Source organism: Macaca fascicularis, chromosome 4, assembly GCF_037993035.2.
Source record: "Macaca fascicularis isolate 582-1 chromosome 4, T2T-MFA8v1.1".
NCBI lineage: Eukaryota > Metazoa > Chordata > Mammalia > Primates > Cercopithecidae > Macaca > Macaca fascicularis.
This window is the reverse complement of record NC_088378.1, coordinates 10569720-10587750: the sequence shown is the minus strand read 5'-3', so window position 1 is coordinate 10587750 and position 18031 is coordinate 10569720. Positions and strand designations below refer to the sequence as shown.

At 41.8% G+C, this 18031-nt stretch overlaps 1 protein-coding gene across 4 annotated transcripts in view; it reads left to right on the top strand.

Annotated features, from left to right (window-relative positions):
* Positions 1–18031, top strand: part of SLC22A3 (solute carrier family 22 member 3) — a 101168-nt gene that overhangs the window by 52662 nt on the left and 30475 nt on the right. For 3 of the 4 annotated variants that reach the window (XM_005551500.4, XM_074036790.1, XM_074036791.1), the window contains exons 3-5: positions 2043–2197; positions 3730–3898; positions 5055–5172. In XM_005551500.4, the coding sequence (XP_005551557.2) occupies positions 2043–2197; positions 3730–3898; positions 5055–5172 (442 nt within the window). Of the gene's footprint in view, positions 1–2042; positions 2198–3729; positions 3899–5054; positions 5173–7165; positions 7198–18031 lie in introns of all 4 variants that reach the window. The other variant, XR_012433298.1, reaches the window with a different exon arrangement.

Below are 18031 nucleotides of genomic sequence, written 5' to 3'. Positions count from 1 at the left end.
GACCTTTTAGATACAACACCAAAAGCATAATCCATGAAAAAAGAATTGATAAGCTGGGCTTCATTAAAATTAAAATTTTCTGTGCTGTGAAAGACGTTATCAAGAGAACAAATGAAATGACAAGCCACAGACTGGGAGAAAATATTAATAAAAGACAAATATTTGATAAAGAACTGTTAGCCACAATATATAGAGAACTCTTAAAACACGACAATAAGTAAACAAACAACCCAACTAAAAAATGGGCCACAGACCTTAACAGATACCTCACCAAAGAGAGTATACAGATGATGATAATAAGCATATGAAATGATGCTCTATGTCATATATCATCTGGGAAATGCCCATTAAAACAGCAATGAGATACCACTACATACCCATGAGAATGGCCAAAATCCAGAGCACTGCCAACACCAAATGCTGACTAGGATGTGGAACAACAGGAATTCTCATTCATTGCTGGTGAGAATGCAAAATGAAACAGTGACTTTAGATGACAAAATTCTTACACATGTTTGTAATTCTTACAAAATTAAACAAACTTTTACTATATGATCCAGCAGGTCTCCTCCTTGGTATTCCAATTCCAACCCAAAAAAGTTGAAAACTCATGTTCACACAAAACCTACACATACATGTTTATAGCAGCTTTCTTCATGATTGCCTAAACTTGGAAGCAACCAAGATGCCCTTCCGTAGGCGAATGGACAAACTGTGATACATCCAGACTATGGAATATTATTCCATACTGAAAAGAAATGAACTATCAAGTCATGAAAATACATAGAGGAAACGTAAGTACATAATTCTAAATGAAAACGCTGATCTGGAAAGGCTACATACTATAAGATTTTAACTATATGACATTTTGGAAAAAGCAAAACTATGGAGAGAGTAAAAAAAAAAAAGAAAGATCAGTGGTTGCTAGGGAGTGGGGAGAGGGAGGGATGAATAGGCAGAGCACAGAGGATATTTAGAGCAGAGAAACTATCCTGTTAGATACTTTAATGGTGGATACGTGTCATTATATACATGTCAAAACACATAGAATATGCAACATCAAGAGTGAACCCAAAGGTAAACTGTGGACATTAGGTGATTATGTGTCCCTGTAGGTTCGTCAATTGCAGCAGGTGTACCACTCCCATGGGCAATGTTAACGAGGAGAATGCTGTGCATGTGTAGGGGCAGGGGACACAGAGTCCACTAAAAAAATCTAGATAAACTAAGGCTATTTCCAACTCTACTCTGCTGACTCAAGCAAGATGCTATATGTACCTATTTTATGGAAATTTTTATGAATTTGTCATAGATGTCATAGAATCAAACCTCTTAATGGATATTGTTAGCAAACATTTACCAGACAATAATTTGACACCTCTATGCTGAACCAATTAACACCAGACTCTCAGAATGCTGTGCATGATACCTTGTTCCTTTTCCTAAACTATTTAATAACACTTATGCCAATGGTGAAAATAAAATACAGAATTTAGGAACCACTGACATTGCCTGTGAACTTTGTAGTTTATAAAACGCTTTCACATTCACATCTTATTTGATCCCCTCTACAACCTACCTCTAGGAAAAAGTGGAAAAAACAAAAACAAGCAAGCAAAACCTTTGTTTTGAAGACCTTAGGAATTAGTCCAAGGTCTTATGACTGGTAGATGGTTGAGGTGAGATTCAAGGCAAGGCCTTCTGGCCATAACACACCATTGCTCCTTCTTTCTGCCTCTCTGTCCTTATGACTTGACACATAAGAAATGTTAGAAAGTGTCAAATCCTTACCACTGGGGAGACTCTACGTGAAACAATAGTTTTAAGGAGGGTCATCTTTTCAGAAACTGCAATCACAAAGGATGCATTCTGTGCTTTAAATTTTGTGATTCCAGCCTGGGCAACATAGTGAGACCCTGTCTCTGCAAAACATTTTTAAAATAATATAATAATATAATATGATGTCATATTTTATGTTATATTTTCCCATTGTGTTGAAGAAAATGTTTAAGGCGAGCTCTTTTCCTGTCTTTCTCAAAAAGGTATGGCAGGATCGTCATTTACTTGCTCTCTTGCCTTGGTGTTGGCGTCACTGGGGTTGTGGTGGCCTTTGCACCAAACTTCCCTGTGTTTGTGATCTTCCGCTTCCTGCAAGGTGTGTTTGGAAAGGGGACATGGATGACTTGCTACGTGATTGGTAAGACATTCTTACACCATCTTCTCTATTTGGAAACTAGGGCCAGATGGCCAACAAGTGCTAGTTAATCAACCTTCCTCTTCCTCATGTGTCCTTTAACAAAGGAGGTTTCACTGCAGCTACAGTAATTATTTCTGCAGATAGGAGAGCTCAGAGGTAGGATTCTGAGTGCTTTAGAAACTAAAATACCATCTTACTTTGGGAGCCAAACATAGAATATTATAAAACACTGGGGCAAACTACTTTTAAGTACTTCTATACTGATATAATATGGTTTCTAGCTTTGCTTTATAAGAGATTAATTTTTATAAAATCTCAGTAGCTTCTTGAGGCATTTTTAAAGCATTTTGTCTGCACTGTGTTCTGTGGTACAGTTTGAGATTACTTTCCTGTGTTCCCAATTCTCCTCTTTCTGTACAAGTGGGGAACTTTTTACTATGGGAGAACTATGTTCTAAAAATGAGAAGTTCATTTGTGACCCTTGGATATCTTCTACAGCCAGAAAGTTTGACCTTCTGGGGATGGAAGAAGGAAAAAGTTCACTTTACTTTTCTCTCATATCCCTTGGGAAAGCCCTGGCTACTCCTTTTGTTCCATTTCTAGCTCGGGACCAGCCACCTAGAGTAGTGGTGTATTTCTGACCAGGAAAATGTGAATTCTCAGATTATTGCTGCAGATCTTTGCACACCCACTCTCTTCTGTCACTGCTATGCAATCTCCAAGCAGCGCACATTTTGGAGACCTTTGAAGATCTTTCTGTGAGTGGGAGAAAGAGAGAAGATTATTAGAGGGATTGGTTGTCACTGTCTGGAACAGAAAGAGTAACGTTGGAATGCAAGGCATTTTTAAGGAGACTCAGTCTAGATGAATCTGCAAAGTTGTGATCTGAGGGCAACAATAAAGTAGCTTATCCCAGGATAATCAGAATAAAAGAAACCAATTAGTGGGAAGGGGCAGGAAAGGAAAAGATTTCAGCAATAAAATTTCCCATGTGATTTTTAGGCAATATTGTCAACGAAAAGTACAACGCTGTGGAAAGAATTATCATTTAATAGAAGTTGTCTTGTGATAACAAAAAGTCTTTGTAGAGTCTAATATTTATAATGAATCTTCTAAGGAGACTAGAAGGTGCATATCTCTAGAGATACAGTGATACAATGTAGCCATCTTAACATATTTATGTTTTGATAATTACAATTACCTTTTAAAATAATCATCACTGAAGCTTTCCTAAAACCGACACATGTATTCTTCATATTTCCCTATTGTACCCAGAAGATTGCAGGGCTGGGTGCATAAGAGGAACATGGCAAGTGCCTGTGATAAGTGGCAGAGGCAAGAGTGGGAGAAAAGCATTTAGTATCAAGAAGGACACCTCCATCCTTTCTACAAGTGTGGAAGCCTCGGTATCTGAGTGCTAGCGTGTTCTAGCAATGCTGATGGATGTAACAGGTGTAACATCTCTGTATTTGTTTGTTTATTTTGGAGCTGACTTTGTGCTTCTGTGACCTCTTGTGTTTGTTTTCCTTTAGTGACAGAAATAGTAGGTTCGAAACAAAGGAGGATTGTGGGAATCGTGATTCAAATGTTTTTTACCCTTGGAATCATAATTCTCCCTGGAATTGCCTACTTCATCCCCAATTGGCAAGGAATCCAGTTAGCCATCACGCTGCCCAGCTTTCTCTTCCTCCTTTATTACTGGTAATGTGGTTTTGGTTATCATCATATTTATACTGATTCCACAGAAATTAGACTCCAAACCAACATGAAAATGAAAGCAATAAAGGAAATTTGCTGCTTTGAGAATTTTTAGAGAATTTTAGGATTTATAGAGAGTATTTGTTGATGATTTTATTAATAATTATCAAAACAAAACAAAACAAAACAAAATACCAGAACACAAAATTCTAAGTATGGTGGTGCTTTATGTTTTGTTTTGTAATAAATAGCTTCATGAAAACTATAAGGCAACAAACCATATCTGCCAGTATTTCAACATGCAAATTAAATGCAATGAAGTCTATTTGTTTCTCTGTGTGTTCTATAAAGCAAATTAATGTTACTCAGAAATTCTCTGAGGAATAAGGAAATGTTAAGAGCATCAAAAAATTACATTATCAAAAAGCAACAGATAAGCATTTGATTTTTGTTGCTGTTGTTTTGAGATGGAGTCTCGCTCTGTTGCCCAGGCTGGAGTGCAGTGGCACGATCTCGGCTGACTGCAGCCTCTGCCTCTCAGGTTCAAGTGCTTCTCCTGCCTTAGCCTCCCAAGTAGCTGGGATTACAGGCGTGCACCACCACACTCAGCTAATTTTTCTATTTTTAATAGAGACAGAGTCTTAACATGTTGGCCAAGCTGGTCTCAAACTCCTGACCTCAAATGATCCACCTGCCTCAGCCTCCCAAAGTACTGGGATTACAGGCGTGAAGCAGTGCACCCAGCCAGCACTTGATTTTTATTGGAATGAACATGTTTTAATGATTCTTCTAATTTAATTTTAATATATGGGCAAGTCAGTTTATATAAATCAGATTCCTAAGCTTTTCTTAATATTCACTAAATCCCAATTCTTTTCATATATGGAATTAATATATTGTAAGATAGCCTGGTTTTGTAAGAGCAATGTCATATTGATTATTTTGATGAGCAATGATTCAATTATCAAGCTAGCATTTTTTTCCCATCCATTATAATCTTGCAAGAATAATCTATGTTTCAGGGACCTATTATCAACTCTTATTGACTCCCAAATTTATATCTAATTGCAAGATCCATTTTGATAGAAAAACTCAAGGCAATAGATTTTAGATTTTGAAATTCCTAGACATAACTCACAAAAGCCTCCTTCTTTGCCAGGGTTGTCCCCGAGTCTCCCCGTTGGCTGATTACTCGGAAGAAAGGAGATAAAGCATTACAGATCCTGAGACGCATTGCTAAGTGCAATGGGAAATACCTCTCATCAAGTTACTCACAGGTAATTTCGTTTAGTATGAGTAACAAATATTGCTAAAGGAGGTGAATTGATTTTGTTGCCACTTATGTACTTAATGTTGCTTCTTAAATTTATGTGCAAAATATATATGTTTGTATATATATAAAATATATATATAGAAAATGTATATGTATATAGAGTGTGTGTGTATACACACACACACAAACACAATCAAACATCTGGGAAATCATTTTCAATATGACTTAACTGAAAAAAAATCTTGGGAAAAATCATAGGACATATTAAAGAAGAAATGATTATGAAGCTGTATTAGCATTATAGGCAAGGCTAATTGATCATTTCAGTACCTATTTTAATAATTGCACCAAGTTACTTGAATTATTATACTTTACTTACTGTAAGCCCCATAATGTTGAATCACTCATCTTGATTGCACAAACTGTAAAACATTTTTTTGACTTGTAATTTAAAGCTTTAAGTTTGGCTCTGAAAAAAATCTGTTTATTCATACCAGAGCTTTAGCAGTAATGTAATATTTCAGCCTTTAAACTCCTATATGCTAGTCTTTCTCACTTTCTTCTTTTCTTCCTCCATTCCGTCCTTCTTCCAAGAAAGGCTTTTTGGGTGCCTCCGCATCAGTGTACTAAGAAATGGGGGAGGTCAGGGTGTAATGGCTCACTCCTATAATCCCAGTGCTTTGGGAGGCTGAGGTGGGAGGATTGCTTGAGCCTAGAATTCAAGACCAGCCTGGGCAACATAGCAAGACCCCATCTCTACAAGTAGAAAGTTTTAAAAACTAGGTGGGCATGGTGGCACACACCTGTTCTCTCAGCTACTTGGGAGGCTGAAGCAGGAGGATCATTTGAGCCCAGGAGTTTGAGACTGCAGTGAGCCATGATCACACCACTGCCCTCCAACCTAGGAGACAGAGCAAGATGCTGTCTCTAAAAAAGATATAAAAAGAAAATGAAATGGGACAAAAATTAAAAGCTTTCGCCCTTTGGAATATTTGATATACACTTGAGGATATAACATATATTTAAAGCAACCCCTAAATAGAGAATAGCATATAAAGAAAAATATAACGATGCTTTAGCTCCAAAGACTAAGTGACTACAGAGTAACAGAAAGGTTGTTATAAAAGGAATGTTAGAGAATAATTTTTGGAAGATATGAATCTTGATTTAAGACTAGGTTGTCAACTTTGTTTTCTTCATAGCATTCAGTTTGATTTCATAGGAACCTTCTGATAAGAACTTTCTGGTAAGAACTGGGTTTTGGGGCTGGGTGTGGTGGCTCATGCCTGTAATCCCAGCACTTTAGGAGGCCGAGGCAGGTGGATCACCTGAGGTCAGGAGTTCAGGAGGAGCCTGGCCAACATGGTGAAACCCCATCTCTATTTAAAAAATACAAAAATTAGCAGGGTGTGATGACGAGTGCTTGTAATGCCAGCTACTTGGGAGGCTGACGCGGGAAAATCACTTGAACCTGGGAGGCAGAGGTTGCAGTGAGCCAAGATTGCCCCACTGCACTCCAGCCTGAGCAACAAGAGCAAAATTCTGTCTAAAAAAGAACTGGGTTTTGTTGGTTATATTGTCCCCTCCCCAGCCCCTGAAGCTTGGTCATGTATGTTTGGATTTCTGCCTTCTTCCTCTCTCTTATATTAAGTGGCAAGCAGTAGGCTCTTGTCCAAAGGTTTCAACTGAGCAGATGTCACAGGTGCAATGGTGCAAGTAGGTTAATGATATACCTTGAGGTTTACAGATCATAAAATGTGTGGTAAAGACAAAGCATGGTCTTTTTAAACCACTGTGATTCATCCATCCTTGATCCTTGTCACTCTTTGAGTGAGCGCATTTGAGCTGTGTGTTCCTTTTAGGGAAAAATAATATACACCTGTTTTCCCAGCTTGCACTCATCCATTGACTATAGTCCTCATAGCCAGGTCAAAGATCTGATCATTTGTATTCAATTTTAATCATCCAGTGAATAATCTCTGCTCTTTTCTCAGCAGTATACTGAAGATACTGCACACATAGTCCAGAGGTAAGCATGTACATTATCTACATCAAGGTTTAGATATTGATTTAAAGGTCTAAATATAGAATATAGAAAAAGGGAATATAGAAAGGAATATAGAAAAGTAGCATTATAGAAAATAAATAGGAATAAAGAAAGGAATAGATAAAAATAGGAATATAGAAAGTATTCTAGAAAAATAGGCATCTAGAAAGGAATATAGAAAAATAAGAATATAGAAAGGAATCTAGAAAGGGATATAGAAAGGAATGTAGAAAAAATAGCTGTGTGCTGGTAGCTTGTGAAATATAATGTTGGATTAACCAGGCATGTCATGTGTGATAGTGAGTCTCACTGAGAGACGAGTCTGATTCCCCGAAGCAGCTGCTGTTACATATCTCATGAGTGTACAGTTTAGCGCTGCTCCCACAGACCCACTGACCCAGCTTTATTCATGAGCACCACAGAGATCATGACAACAGGTAAGTAGTTCAATGTTCCACATGGCTGTGTTTATGAGAGATCATGAACTATGGGATCCAGTGGGTTCCAAGTCATTTTAATTTTAATATGGAAATTTCCAAACATATTCAAAAATACAAAAAATAGTTTAATGAATCTCTATGCATATCCCTCAGCTTCAGCAGTTATCAACTCCTGATCAATCTTACTTTTTCTATACTCCGCCTAGTTTCCCCATCCACTGAATAGGAATCAATCCAGCCATCATAGCATTTCATCTTGTGATATTTTCCTCTGAAGTAGGAATAAATAGGTATCTCTGGAACTATGTGTGCACTATCTTCAGGACACTGCTGAATGAGGAGCAAGAACTATTCCTGTGGTTCTTAAAATTCAATACAAGTAATCACACCTTTGATCCAGTTGTGGGGACTGATTCCTATTGTGGGAGCAAAGATGGGGCAGTGGTATATAAAATATAAATATAAAACTAATATCAATGTCATTGTCCTAAGAAAAATAGCCACAATTCCTTAATATCAAGTCAGTGTTCCACCTTCTTGATTGTCCAACAATGTTTCACAGCATCTTTGTGCATTAGACTCCTCCTGAAGTTATGGATTGTGAATTGTTGATCTCTTTGGGTTTACTTAATCCATAGGTTCCTGCTCTTTTTCATTTCATTCCAGCTTTGGGAATAAAAAAAAAAATCCTGGGGTTTTTCTCCTGAAGAATTTCTACAGTCTAAATTTTGTTGATTATATCTGTAGGATCCTTTAACATGTTTCTCTGTCTTTTATATTCCCTGTCAATTGGTAGTTAGATCTAGAGCTTAATCAAGTTCAAGTTTAATATTTCTGGCAAGACTACTTCATAAGTGGCTTAGTACATTTCCATTAAGAGATACCTGGTGGCCGCTTGTCTCTTCTTTTGGAACATTACTTGCCACTGATAATCACTGCCTGGATTTACTAACTAATCAGAGGTTGCCAAATGACAATATTCTCATCTTATCATTACTTCTTCATTTATCGCTGGAGTGCTTAAATAAAGACTAATTTCTTCCATCAACTCTTGGTGACCCTGAGATATAGTTCATATCGAAAAGACAAGACATATGCATCATTTTTTATTTTCCAAAGAATAAATTGGCTCCCTACATCCTCCCAAAGTGATTAATGAGCTGAGTGTATTTATTTAAACATAGTTTATATGTTTCAATCCTTTGCAGTTGCATTAGTGTGTTGTCGCACTGCTATAAAGAAATGCCTGAGACTGGGTAATTTATAAAGGAAAGAGGTTTAATTGACTCACAGTTCTGCAGGGCTGGGGAGGCCTCAGGAAACTTACAATCATGGCAGAAAGGGAAGCAAACATGTGTTTCCTCACATGGCGGCAGGCAGGAGAGGTGCCGAGCAAAGGGGAAAAGCCCCTTATACAACCATCAGATCTCATGAGAATTCACTCACTATCATGAGAACAACACAAGGGTAACCATCCTCATGATTCAGTTACCTCTCACCAGGTTCCTCATTTGACACATGGGGATTATGAGAATTACAACTCAAGATGATATTTGGGTGGGGACACAGCCAAACCATGTTAGCAGTTATTTTGTTGAGTATCCCTTTGGATGCTCAAATTGCTCCATCTTTGGGCAGATGGAGCTTATACGGAGTCTGACACCCTCTAGTAGCTTCTGAATATTTCCTTGCTCTTTAGCATGATGAGATTTTCCAGTCTCATTTTGTAAGTTCCAGTCTCACATCCAAGGGAGCTTTGGTTTTTGAAACAAATGTCTTCAAACCGAACCTACCCATCTTTAATCTTTTTAATTGTACATAAGCATAAGCAGAAAAGCAAAGTGTTATCTTCAAGAGAAAGATTTAACATTTAAGTTTAAAACACATTGCTAAGAGCAGAATTCAGCCACATTATGGGCCACGTCATAGTTTTCCATCTCAAAGGTCCTTATATCCCCACAAGCACCATCCTGAGCAGAAAACCTCCTCGTGATGATGCAGAAGCACTGGACAGCAGGATAGGCACTGTACTTGAGCTCCAACTCCCAAAATCAGAGCAGGATTCCATTACAGGTTTTGTTCAAGGACAAGTATAGCCAATATAAATTACTCATATTTTGGTGATTCAAATAATACTGTCCGGGTCTATGTTAGGATCGCCTTGAAACTGTGTGTTTACAGTTACTTTCACATTAGCCCATATCCCTCTCTCTGGATACAGTCTCCAGGACCTTCAGACCCACGACAGAAGTGCCCAGCAATCTCTTTCTACTTTTCATAGAACCTCTCTTCAGTAACTTCTGACTTTTAGAACAAGTTATCACTGCGTAAATGACCTCATCCTTCACGATCTCTTCAATTCCCACCTCATTCTTAGGGTGCCCATTATAGGGTGCGGAGAAGGTTAGAATGGATCTGAAAGAATATGGTTGGATTCAAAGCAGCCCCAGGAGACCTGGCAAGTCAGCACAGTTCTCTTGTGAAAAGAGCCACCTGCCAACCCCAACCTGTTCCATTGCTGACATCACTGGTCCAGGTATATTTAGGAGAACCTAAGGACCTAGCTTAAATCTACCCAAGGATGTTCCATAGTACAGATAAGCTAAATTCACTACAAACTAAGATTACACCAATCCCCAGAGCTTTAGTAAGTGAAGGGAAAATATGAGAGGAAAACAGTATGATATATTTGATCCGACATTGAATCAGGCACATTTTGAGGGTTGTTTATCCTGCAAATCATCTCAGTTACAGTTCACATGGACATTACTCCTTTCATAGGTAGGCAAACTCTGTCTCTGTCTCACTTGTTCCTAGGCTTCCATTTGCCAAGGTTTCTGGCTGGCCTCTGGCTTTGTTGAAGAGATAGCTAGCACTAGCAGGGATAAATACAGGTGATCAGGGTCCAGGCTCTCTGAACATACAAACACTATAACTGTTATTCACTAAAAGGAAAAATCCCAAAATCAAAAACCAATGCAAAACAGCTCAGTGGCTTGAGCTCCTAGGAGGTTAGGTAGAAATTAAAGAGAATTAGTGGATGGGTAGAATTTTAAGCAGTAGGTAGTTACCCAGTGCAGAAGGAGGATTAGCTTAGACACCTAGTCTGGTGGTTCTCAGCCTTTCAGCATTTGCATACGATAATTTTTAAGGCTTGCTTAAAAAAAAAAAAAAAGCAAATTATAGGTAAGTCTACAATAATGACAGCACAGGCACACCTACAACATGACAGTGTCTCACAATGTCTTCAGGAGCATCCACAATCTTCCACTGACCCCAGAGAACATGTCAAGAAAGAGAACTGTTTTCTGCCCTGGGCACACCCTCTGTTTTGCTCATAATGCAAAGTTCTTTTACGGTGCAGTAAATGTGAAATTTTTCTTTGGTATCAGTTTGACATTATTCCTGCTTGTTACTTGTAGTGTCCTGTTTCTTGCCTTACACCTGATCACTAACCATTCACTTCAACTTTTCACTCTCATATGATAGACAAGTAACAGTACTGTGTGCAAGCATGAATAATGGATTGAGTAACAATGCTTATCTGAGCATATGGCCATTGCTCCAGGTACTGAATCGGTGTGCTCATCAAAATAAAAAAGAATGGGCAAGTACTTCAGAGTGCCCACACATCTGGTGGTAGTAGACTTGGTCTATTGGTGAGTAATGGAGAGCTGAGATAGTTTCATGTAAGCATGAACTGCTATTGAGAGGTGACAAGGTGCTAGCAGCCCTCACTCTCAGCGCCTCCTCAGCCTCTGGCCTCAGCATCCACTCTGGCAGCCTTGAGGATCCCTTCAACCCGCCACGGCACCGTGGGAGACCCTCTCTGGGCTGGCTGAGACCGGAGCCCCCCCACCCCCGCTGCTTGCCGGGAGGTGTGGAGGGAGAGGCACGGGCGGGAACCCGGGCAGCGCCAGCGGGAACTGGGACTGCGTGCTGCACTGGCGGGCCAGTGTGAGTTCCGGTGGGTGCGGGCTCCGCAGGCCGCACACTGAGCGGAAGGCCGTCACCACCGGCCCAGGGCAGTGAGGGACTTAGCACCAGGACCAGCAGCTGCGGAGGTTGCTATCAGGTACCCCAGCAGTGCCGGCCCGCAGGCGCCACTCAAATTCTCCAGGGGCCCTAGCTGCCTCCCCGCAGGGCAGGGCTCGGTACCTGCAGCCCACCATGTCTGAGTTCCTCCCCCTGCAGTGGGCTCCCACGAGGCTTGAGCCTCCCCGATGGGCCCGACCCCCTGCTCCGTGGAGCCCAGTCTCATCCACAGCCCAAGGGCTGAAGAGTGCAGGCGCCGCTCGGGACTGGTGGGCAGCTCTGCCTGCAGCCCTGGCACACGATCCACTGGGTGAAGCCAGCTGGGCTCCGAACCGGATGCGGACTTGGAGAGTTTTTATATCTAGCTGGAGGATTGTATGTGCACCAATCAGCACTCTGTGTCTAGCTCAGGGTTTGTAAATACACCAATCAGCACTCTGTGTCTTGTTCAAGGTTTGTAAAAGGCACCAGTTGGTACTCTAGCTAGCTAACTAGCTCTCTGTGACTGTGTGTCTAGCTCAAGGATTGTAAACGGGCCAATCAGCACTCTGTCAAAATGGACCAATCAGCTCTCTGTAAAATAGACCAATCAGCTCTCTGTAAAATGGACCAATCGGCAGGATGTGGGTGGGGCCAGATAAGGGAATAAAAGCAGGCTGCCCGAGCCAGCCAGTGGCAACCAGCTGGGGTCATCTTGCAGTCAGTGGAGCGTTAGGTCTTTTGCTTTTTGCAATACATCTTGTTGCTGCCTAGTGTTTGGGTCTATGCCGCGTGTATGAGCTGTAACATTCACCGGGGAGGTCTGCAGCTTCACTCCTGAAGCCAGTGAGACCAGGAATCCACTGGGATGGGAAGAACGAACAACTCCAGACGCGCTGCCTTTAAGAGCTGTAACGCTCACCAGGAAGGCCTGCAGCTTCACTTCTGACAGCGAGACCACGAACCAACCAGAAGGAAAAAGCTCCAGACACATCTGAACGTCTGAAGGAACAAACTGCGGACACACCATCTTTAGAAACTGTAACACTCACCGGTCCCGGCTTCATTCTTCAAGTCAGTGAGACCAAGAACCCACCAATTCCGAACACACTATTATCTGTGATACATTGTATTAATCCTCTCAACTATTCACTTCTCTGTAAAAGGATTTTACATCCCGACCCCACCCATTGCCACATGACTGACAACAGTATCTCTCTGTGGGCAATATATGTCCCCACCCAGTGTTAGGCTTATCCACCTGACTTGATTGGGCCCAAGGAGTAGAAGTAGCAGAATATCAATTCAGGGCACAAGCTTTGAGAGGCGTCATGAATTCCTGCCACAAGAACAGCAGACCCCAAATCGGTGCTGTTCCTTCAGAGTGGGTCTCGGAAGAAGAGCTGCAGCCTGGAGCAGAACTGCAGCAGCTGTATGGGACATGGCCAAGAAAAATTTGTTTCCCCACTAAACTGCTGCTCAATGTGTCTGTATGTACTGCAGGGATTTGCGGGTATCTGTTCTTGCAGCCAAAGCTAACTAATGCAATTGATCATATTACTAGTTTAATTGCCAGAGTAGGGTTTGACACATATTTTGGTGATGCAGAAGTGAGGGATTGGGATAGATTAAATTACTGTTTGGGAAGATTCACATTTTCTCTCTCATTTCCAAGGGATGAAAATACTCCCTGGCTCTGTAGATGTTGGGCGTGGCAATGAAATTGCTTTGGCCTCATGATAGGTGCAGTGGCCTTCCTGCCCTTTGATGCTGGCGTTGACCGTGATACCTGCTTTGGCCAGTGGCGGGTTGCTAGATGTGATGCAATAGAAGCTTGAAATGTGCTTGTGTGGTTGGGCTTTTATCTCCGCACCTCAGCCATCACCATGAGGAGAAATTCCCAGGCTCACCTATGGGCCCGGAAGGAGGCTGAGAGACATTCAGAATGGAGCTGACCTAGCAAAGCTTCCTGGAACCTACACTAGCAGGCCCCATCCAGCCCACAAACACATGAGATAAATGAATGCTTACTATTCTATGCTGCTAAGATCGATGACTGTTATGCAGCATTATTTATCAATAGCTCTGATGGTGAAGTGTCAACTTGATTGGATTGAAGGATGCCTAGATAGCTGGGAAAGTATTGTTTCTGGGCGTGTCTAGGAGGGTGCTGCCAGAGGAGATTAACATTTGAGTCAGTGGACTGGAAGAGGAAGCCTCCCCTCAATGTAGGTGAGCACCATCCAGGTGGCTGCCAGTGTGGATAGAGCAAAGCAGGCAGAAGAAGGTGAGATAGGATGTCTTGCTGAGTCTTATAGCTTTCATCCTTCTCCTATGCTGGATGCTTCCTGTCCCTGGACATCAGACTCCAGGTTCTTCTTGCACTTACATGAGTGGTTTGCCAGAGACTCTCGGGCCTTTGGCCACAGACTGAAGGCTGCACTGTTGGTTTCCCTACTATTAAGGCTTTTGGACTCTGAGCCATTCCTGGCTTCCTACCTTCTCAGCTTGCAGACAACTTATCGTGGGACTTCACCTTGTGATCGTGTGAGCCAATTCTCCTAATAAACTCCCTTTCCTATATACATAGATCCTATTAGTTTTGTCCCTCTGGAGAACCCTGACCAATACAATAGCCGATTGTGTCAACACTGAGTGAGCAGCCACTGTCACTATACTGACCTAGGTGATGCAGCTACACAGGTAGTAACTGTGGCAGCAATTTTGGTTTGCTTTTTCCTCCCAGGATCTTAAAGGCCTTTATCCTAAAGATCCCTCTCCTCTGCCCCCAGCTCCCCATACCTCTCATCTTTGTATGGGATATGCTCATAGAGAATAGTAGTTACAATTCTAGCTAACAAGTGGACTCTGTTACTACGGAACTGAATATGCCCATATTTGTTAGTGATGTTTTATCCTATACTGGCTCAATAAACCCATAAGGTTTGATTGTAGTTTGTTTGTTTTTTGGATACACAAGTATAGTTTATAGCGAATCTACTGCTTTTAAAATAAAACGTTAGATGTTATATCAATACATGTTCACACATAAACATGCTTGAGGCAGTTCCCATGGTGGTATGTTTATGTGACATCAGGAACAGAATTTGAGCTTTCCAATTCCAAAGGGATTCCTTTAGCCCCATCATCAATATAAATGATACCACACCACTGTTTGAAATATTTCCAAAATAGAAAAGATTAAAACCTCATTAGAAAGTGTCCTGCTGGATTTTTTTTATTACCTTAGTTATCAGGGAGACTTCTAGACCTTAATAGCTACCGTCTTTTCTATCATTTGTTGAGCGGTCACACAAACACCAATATTGCTACAGAAAGGGACTTTCCAGCTTTGGGAATATCTGTTTCTGACATTTCCTTTCAAAGGGGGATTTTTATAAACATAATTTTTGTTTTTTCAAAAGGGGAACCACACTGTGATTCCAACTTGCTTGGAGCCCATCGGGGATGGTGGTATTCCAGTTCAGTTACTGCTGTCTTCGTTAATTGTTGTGTTTAGCTGATTTCAGTTCAGTTACTGCTGTCTTCGTTAATTGTGTTTAGTTGTAATCTCAGACTTCAGATTTGAAATCTCTCTTCGGGGAATTCATTTCAAAAGATCCAGAGAACATAGTTTAGGCACAGGGAGTACCTGAGGGATCTCTAAGGCAGACCAGTGTTGGAATGAGAAAGGCGTGAGTCTTAAAAACAAAGAAAGTCTCAAAAACAGTTATTGGAAAGAAAGTCACCGGGAACCCATCCAGAGCTTTCTCCCGAGAGGCTAAGTCTTCCTCCTCTCCTTTTACAGGATGAATGGTGCCAATTCTACCAGCAAAGCTCTCATCTTCAAAATGACTCATAAAAATGATAACTGTAGTATGTGTACCATCACACTCACTTTAACTTAGAATATGCCTGAATGCATAAAAATATGTTAGGACACTGGACATACTCAACACAGAATGGACCTTTGTAGCCAATAATTAATTTAATAATACTTCCTATTTAAAAAAATAGCCTGAGTTCTAGAAATGGTGTGTATTTAAATGCATTTCTTTACTTTCCATGTCTTTAACTTTTTGAAAACAAGACTATATGGCATAAAATAAGAAAACTGTTCATGCTACAATGAAATAGCCATAAAGACTGTACCAGTGAACGGTTCCATCCATAGCATGTCAAGACCCCCAACGTCCTTTCTCAAGCATGGTGCCCAGCACTCATTTCCTTCCACAAAAGGAAACTCAGCCTGGCATCGCCCGGGTCAGTGGGCTGTCATTCAACCTGGAGAGATATTGAGGGGAGGATGTTCTCCTACAGCTTTACTTGAATTTAAATTGAATTGGAAATTCAATTTAAAGGTGCTTTAAGGAGTGAGATTGCAGCCTTGGAACAGGCTAGGCAGACTTCTGGGGTGCCTCATCAGAGAGCAGCATTGTGCACAAGGAACCGTGGTGAGTCAGGGCCTTTCCCCCTACTCACCCAAACTCATCTTCCAGATTTCCTCTGGGAAAATAAATAATTGGGTCATGCCTTTATCAAAATCTTAACTATCTCTGCTGTACAAGTTAGGGCTTGAAAACTGTTAATCGGAACTGGGAAAGGAAAGCATTCCGCATTACGGTCCCATAAACTTCCTACGTTCAGTCCTCACAATCAATTCTGGTGTCTGAGGACATATTGCTAAAGAGTGAGTGTATTTACAGAACCCAGGACAACAGAGGGACTCAGGCAGTGTCCAGCAGGGTGGCCAACTGTTTGCCCAGGGCTGGGGAGTTGGGAGTTTCAGAGCTAACACCAAAAAATGTCTCAGGCAAACTGGGTAGAGTTGGTTCCTCCATGACTGGGTCAGTCCTCGTCTCCCCAGTTATGCTCAGAGGATGATTCCTAAGGTCTACACTTGCAGGCATCACAAGTCCTCTCTGCCCACCCCATGGGCCCTGATGCCTAGGAGAAGACACGGGATTCCCGCCCGACTGGAGGATGGGTCTGGGATCTGCTTGCCAGCTGTTCCTGGGATTGGGGGCAGGTTGCTGAGCCTGTCGAGTTGCCTGCTAGGCTTCCTCTTTCTTCCCCCGCCCCTTCCTCCTCAGAGCCTCGTGTCTCCCCCAGTTCTTCATCTGGTCCTGAGTCCTTGCCCATTCAACTATGGTTCTGGCCCTGCTTAATTCCTGCCTGCTTCATCCTCAGAAGGCAGGTTTCTGTCCTGTCCCCACACATCCATGGCCTTAAAGCAAGATGCTGATGCTGTCTTGATGACTGGACTTGCCCTTCCTAGAGACGGCTGCTGCCAACCCATTTCCCAGACAAGTCCCCAGGCCACAGACAGCAGGGCCAGCCCATGGAAAACACAAAGCCCTTTTTTCCCTAACTAGCCTCTCCATATGGAGGAACAAGTCCTGTTGCTTGGTTAGGGAGAGCCAAAGCCCTTTCCTTTCTCACTGACTCTTCTCTCACTACTACTGGGATCCTGGCAGTCCACGTGGCTTATGACACAGGAGTTCCGAGCTTTGCAAAGTGACATTGGGAACTGCTCAGTTATTCGTGATTAGTTATGAATCTAAATGCATGGGCTTCTCCCTTTCCCTTCTCAAAGGCTGGGCTTCCCCTTGCCCTTTAGGAACAAGAGTCTTCCCATTTCTACTCCAGCACCCCTTGGTAGGCAAAGAAGCATTTCTTTCTTTCCTGCCTACCCTGAGCCCCGGCAGTATTACAAACAAAAGTAAAACACAAGGCAAAACTCCTCGGCCACACAGCCTTGTTTTATTCCATTAATCTTGGTTGTTCTCTTTTTCGGGAGTTGTGTAAGCATCTAATTTTATTATTTTGATTCTGTGTCCCTCTCTAACAGAAAAGAGGAGTGAGTTTGCCTGTCCTTTTTCCATTTCAAGCATCTGCTGGGGAAGGGCCTTCTGATACCCTCTCTGGAATCCTTCCAGTCTAACAGTGTGAGGGAAGAGGCTCAGCTTCTTCACATGTTTTGCTCCTTTGCCATTTGGTCCATTCTTGTGTGTTCAACAAAACCAGTTTCTGCAATCCAAGTTACTGGGCTTCTTGACTGTGGATAAATGAGAAAATACTCCTCTCTGTGAACACGCTCCTTGGTGGAGACAATAATGAATACAGCTGCCAGAGCTCTGCACAGCCAGCAACCCTGGCAGAAGTCCCCGTGTTATTCATAACCCAGAGCTGTGTTGCCATGGCAGTACTGCTTGCTAGACCTTTGACCCACCGGGAAAATTGTCTTTCTTCATGAAACAATCGTAAGAAGAGAGACGTGGCTCGAGAAGTAGATGAAATTCATTTAAATTCCCCAGCACTAGATTGAACGTCGGTGTACACAGATGTGCCCCTTTGATGTA